The following is a 5971-nucleotide window of genomic DNA, read 5'->3' as shown; positions in this document are numbered from 1 at the left end:
GCATTTGGTTCAGCCAATATCTTTTATTTTAATACAGTTACAACTTTCTGAAAAGTGTATTACAATGAATATAATTCAAGTTTTGTGGTTTCACTAGAACGTGAACAATTTTGTAGGTTTTCTTCAAGTCTTTTTCTAGTTTTTCATAAAACCATAAAGGTACTTCCCCAGGAGACTCTCCCCTCCCCACTGTGAATCTGCCTTTATATACAACAGAAAAAATGATTTCACCTGCAGGGACAACCACCTCCCCACACACATTTCAATTATAAAAAAGAGTAATTTTTAACTGTAGTTGAATTTTGGCAATCATTTTGAATAAGCTCATGAAATTCTAACTACCTCTGGGAAAGTATTTGCTGACAGAAAAGAGAAAAAAGAAAAAAGAACTGCTGTACACACACACAATTCAAATCCTAACTTGCATATCAAAATGGATGGTAAAAGGGGAGACATTTGCATCAACACAGTGCATTAAGCCTCCTGCATGCTGGAACCATAATGGTATTTATATATTATGTATTTTCCATTAGACGAGTTACCTTCATACAGATTTTCTCCCAAGACTTGCAACATTTCATTTGCATATATACATAAAATATATATGTAGTATAATTTACGTAGTGCACTTACATAGTACATACTTTACATGTATAATAGAATACATATATATTCATAGGCATTTCAGTCTATACCTGAAATCAATGTCATTGACTGGTTGCAAAATACCCAGTCCTGCACGGGATTGATCTAAAGAAGGACATTGCACATCATTGTCCACAAGCTCTATCTCAAGATATGAAAAAATCAAAGCCAGAAACTGTTTAATTTCATGGACAGCAAATAACCTGCCAGGGCATTTTGCTGTGCCTGTCCCAAATGGCATATAGTAATACTTCAGTTTGCGACCACTGTGGTAGAAGTCAGTCTTTTCTTCTCCATTCTCATTAAGAAAGCGATCATATTTGAATGTCTGTAATTAAACCCACAAAACAGTTAATTGATATTTGAATACCTTAAAGAGAAATAATTCCATTAAGACACAAAATGCAGGCTGGGAAAGACGAGCCTCTAGCAATAAGCGTATTATAGTAGCACCAGGACCCATGGTGGTATTTTGGAGAGGGTAGTCCCTGAGAAGTTCTGGTATGTGGATTCTTTGCTGATAACTCTCCTTTTCTTTTATGACCCTCTTAAAGTTATAATCTCCATTCTCGTTCATACAGCAGAACTGAAAGATTTCTCATTCTGTGCCTTTGGAAAATCTTATCCTTGTCCTTGTCCTCCCTCAACCACCCACAATGGTGATCTTTCCTCACCGAGGAAGGCAGTAAGTACAAGGCTATCTTGGGCTGGCAGCACACATTCTGGTTACACTAAAACACGTTTTGCAGATAGTGCTTGCACCAGCTTTATTCTTTTTCTTGCCTATCATTACGTATCGAGGTGTAAAAACAGACTGTCTGGAGTTCAGTAGTAAACCAGCCATGGGGCACCCCTGACAAATGCTCTATTTAAAGGCATATTGGCTTCTGCTAGAGCTTGGAGTTTAATGCACTTTGCTAAATACTTACCAAGGGATCAGCATAGATTTCTGGATCAAAATGCAACAGTTGAGGATAAAGAGCTACAATATCATCCCTGCGAATGTTGTAAAAATCATTCTCCAAGTGCAAAGTGAAATCCTCCTTGGCAACTCGGAATGTCATGGATGCACTTGATAGCCTCATGGCCTCCTTAATGATGCTGTCTGTTGAGAGAGGAAAAGGAATGATTACTAGGGAAATAGTACGTGTATGTCCTTGAAGGAGGTCCTGCATTTTGAGCTGTTTCAGGCCCATGATCAAACCCTGCACTTATTAGAAGAAATATTTCACCAATAACTTTCTAAATGTCTAAGAAAGTATCTTTCTCATTTCTTTTTAGCATTATTATTCCTTCTGCAGATAACACCAAGAATTTATAATTGATGTAACAGAATACTTGAAAGTGAGATACGTTTTTAGTCTGAGATACAGAACAAACCACTCAAAACTGGAAACATAACAACAAAAAGAAACAGTACAGTGATAAGGATTTTTTGAAACTTTTAAGAGGTAATGCATGGAAAGCAGTGCTCAGAAAAAGTAATTTGTGGGCTTTTTTGTTTCAATTTTAATATAATAAAAAATACTATTTTTTTTAAAGCATGAGTAGCTAAAGGGTGTCATTTTCAAAACTCTCTTTAACTCAGACACTTTTGAAAAATGTGTCTGTAATTCGAAAAATGTTAAGAAGAAATAGAAGTTATATCAGAAGATTCTGCTTCACGTCATAAGAACCGGGATATAAAATTTGGCAACACACTTTTAATTGATCTAAAGTCATTATAAACAACACACGGTTCTGAATTATCCATGTGTCTCCAACACTGTGTTACGCAGCAGTGTAGCAGCATTGAGATGTGCCATTACCAAGATAAAGTGCTGTTCATGTGAATTTTGATACTCAGTACCACCTGCGACATTGGGAAGACTGACTTTCTTGGCTATTGCTAAGGTACATACAGGGTTTTGTTCTAGTGTTTGTTAGCCACTTCCATAGTAATTCCATAGCAAGCATTTATATGGTAATATAAATACCATATTTTTATATATATACCATTTATACGGACTGCGAAAATTGTGGTGTGCTTTCTGGTACTCCTGCATAAAATAATCATACCTAGCACTGGCATATTATCCAGCTGTTTTCGGTTCAAGGAAATACGTTTGCCATCGAAGCTGATCTTCTCTCCATCACTTTCCAAAATACTTTGCACTTCTTTGGTAGCAGCTCTCATTGCTTCTGGGTTCCTAAGACAAAAACAAAGCAGAAATATAGCATAATTTTACACTTAAGGATGCTTTAAAAAGGGGGTGTTGCAATTAACTTTTTTCCTGACTAAAATTTAGTTTGCTGGATGACAACTAGAACCTTTTAAAATGAAAATATCGCAGCCAGAGGCTGAAATTACACTTTTTCATGTCTTGGCAAAGGTAGGAAAGCTTCAAAAAAAGGAAAAGAACCTCAAGTATTTGATTCTGTTTCCAGTGACAAGTGGGACAGAACTGATGTGCATAACAGGTAATAACAGTAATGTCACTAAAAAGCAATGCCAAGCATAAGAAAAGAACCAATCAGTTGTAGATTAGGAAATAGCCCCACTGTGAGTAAAAAGATTTAGGAACAGGATAATAGATCAGTTTTATAACATCACTTATCCTGGATGATATCTTATTATGTGGCAATATCGTGTCTAGCTGAAAAGAATCTTCCTAATAATAAAAGTCCACATAGTATCCTTCACTGTCCAGACTTTCTTACAGACATGGAATGTATGAGCTATGGTGAAATACACACAAATAACACAGGATGCAATAGTGTCCTGATGAATGCACAATCAAACAGGCTTTTAAAAGACTCTAAGGCCAGAAGACCTAAATCCAACGGATTCTTGGAGTGAAAAATACTAAAGAACCTCAGATATTACCATTGGCAGGTCAATATGAAGGTACAGGCCACTGGCTAAATAACATCATCATCAGTTTAGATACATACTTAAGAGTTAGTTATGCTCCACAGAAGCCCACTCTAAAATGGACATTAAATGGTATTATCTGTGCACTCCTTTCATGAGTAACAAGCTCAGCAGCTGCACTCTGCACTGCAACCTCAGTAGGTTCTATCACTATAGAAACTATTTTCTACTAAGTATCTGTGAAAACAATAATGAAGTTAAAGATCCTTTTGCCAGCTCTAGTGAGATGGTCTAAAATTGTCCAGTTATATTGGGAGCCTTCCATACAATTAATGTTCTGACTGCAACCAGCACTTTTAATATCTTATCATATAGATTTACTCCAAAGCTTTCTTGACAAAGTGTGGCAATGCCCTGGAGTGTTTGTTGGGTTTTTTAAATACTTCTACATAAGACTTACTTAAGAAGATAGAACAAGCTCCAAAACGTGGCAGGAATGGTGTTGGCTTGCGAGGCCCAGAGCACTGCCACGTGGGTCTTTGCTTTTTCCATGTCATCGAAGGTTGACAGAGTGTCATTCAGGAACATGCGGAGGGTGACAAGCTCAGAGAGGTTGTCCCTCTTCAGGAGGTTCTTGTGGAGGAGTGCCTCTCCCAGCTTCTCACGTGCGCTGTGGGCACTCTTGAAGAGGTGGATGGGCAGCCCCGCCACGAGGGCTGGAAAGATCCTATCAAATTCCTTGAAGTTTTCAAGGGCATTCAGGATATGAGCACGCTCATCTTCTTGCTTTGATGGTAGATTTTTGTCATTATTTGAATTAAATTCTTTACCAAAAAGTGTTAAAAAGCCAGACTCAAACATCACCTGGCAACAGAATGTATAAAGTCCTTCTGTCACCCAGGTATTAGACTGAAGTTTAGACGTTCTTGATTGCAGCATTGCGTATTGTAGGTTTTCCATCATTGCTTCAATGAGGGCATCTAAGGCATTACCTTGAAGGGTCCTAATGAAAGTCTGGTGAAAATTTTCAGTGGTGTTTCCCTCTGCTGGGTCAATGCTACCATGCCCAAAAGCCTGTCACAAAATAAATTGTATACATGATAAATAAGGGCTGCCGTAACCTTGATGATAAAGTCTAACAGAAATGAAAGACAACATATAATAGCTTACTAAAGGGAAGCATAATAAGGGCTATTAATACTAGCACTGGTACTTTCTCAGTTAACCAAAGCAGTGAAGTAGGCAAATGAAAATATATTTGAATAGATGTTTACAAATAGATTGGTGTTACCTAAACCTTCATTCAACTCCCAGTGACATCAACAGGAGCATTTCTGCTTACTTCATGAAGAGTTTGGCTGAACTGTTATTGTGTTGCATCTTATTTTAAGGCCTTAGGTCTAACTCTTCCCTAGTAGTAAGAATCCCCTGAGGAAGGTATCAGCTTCAGCAAGCTACATTATCATTTTGCAGATGGTGTTAATTGTATTTCTGCTTTAGCAGTTTGAGATATTTCATGTCTAAATAATGTAATTCTTAGAAAATCTAAATCAGTGCAGATTTCCTTTCCATTAAAGAAAGGGGAAAAAAGCCCCCAATGTTTAAAACAATAAAAGTGTAGAAATGTGAAAACAGTTCTATTTCAAAGGCATAGTTATGCTATCAGTATTAACTGGGTATGTCTGTCATGCCAACAGATACTTTGCATGTTAGATATGAAAAACATTTTTAAAGGGGTACCTTGGCAGAAGTAGCAAAATGAAACTTTTTCCAGTCCAAGTGTTTTCCCTGGCGGATCAATGCATGGTATGAAAAAGGGTCGGTGAGGAAATGAATGTATTTCCCTGCTACTTGGCAAGTGAAAATGTGGCCATGCTTCTTCTGCTTTTCTCTGAGGAATTCAAGGGGGTTCGCACCAAACTGCAAGGCACAGCCCAGGTACGGAAGGAACCCATTTTCAAGTGGTGGCTCACCTTGTCGCCTACAAAACACAAACAAAAACTGAATTTGTAAGTATGTATAAAGAGCTCTTCTCCACGACGACCGGGTAAGCAAAATACTGATGTAATTTTTAATGTAAAAAAAATGGCACACCCTCCTTTTCCCCAGACAAATAATAAATTGACAAATAATTTTTCTTCTTTTCAAGGACTAAGCCTTTAGTGAGGTCTATGGTAGAATAACTCTATGGAAGAATAATTTTAACAGCCTTTATTATAATCAACATAATAAACAACAGCTTGATTATGTCATCTTTCTTTTCCCTAGATCAGAGTATATTTTTCACCTGTTTAAACGCAGAATTGTTGCCATTAGCTAACATGCACACTTATGAAAGTGTTCCATAACTGAATAATGCATCCCACCACATTTTTGGGCAACGGCATCCACAATTCAATTTGAATACCAAAAGGAATAACCTTGCAGTGTAGAAAGGTTGTTATTGTAGGCATATCCCATTTGGACCAGATC

At 37.3% G+C, this 5971-nt stretch overlaps 1 protein-coding gene across 1 annotated transcript in view; it reads right to left on the bottom strand.

Moving 5' to 3' along the window:
- Positions 1-5971, bottom strand: part of LOC104403686 (cholesterol 7-alpha-monooxygenase) — a 6903-nt gene continuing 932 nt past the window's right edge. Inside the window, exons 2-6 of the mRNA XM_010011920.1 lie at positions 5240-5480; positions 3960-4573; positions 2704-2834; positions 1575-1750; positions 1-973 (exon numbers count right to left, since the gene is read on the bottom strand). Of these exons, the coding sequence (XP_010010222.1) occupies positions 674-973; positions 1575-1750; positions 2704-2834; positions 3960-4573; positions 5240-5480 (1462 nt within the window). The 3' untranslated portion in view covers positions 1-673. The remainder of the gene's footprint in view (positions 974-1574; positions 1751-2703; positions 2835-3959; positions 4574-5239; positions 5481-5971) is intronic.

This window comes from Nestor notabilis, unplaced genomic scaffold (assembly GCF_000696875.1).
Source record: "Nestor notabilis isolate BGI_N333 unplaced genomic scaffold, ASM69687v1 scaffold183, whole genome shotgun sequence".
NCBI classification, from domain to species: domain Eukaryota; kingdom Metazoa; phylum Chordata; class Aves; order Psittaciformes; family Psittacidae; genus Nestor; species Nestor notabilis.
The sequence above is the reverse complement of the archived record's forward strand: the minus strand, read 5'-3'. Positions and strand labels throughout refer to the sequence as shown.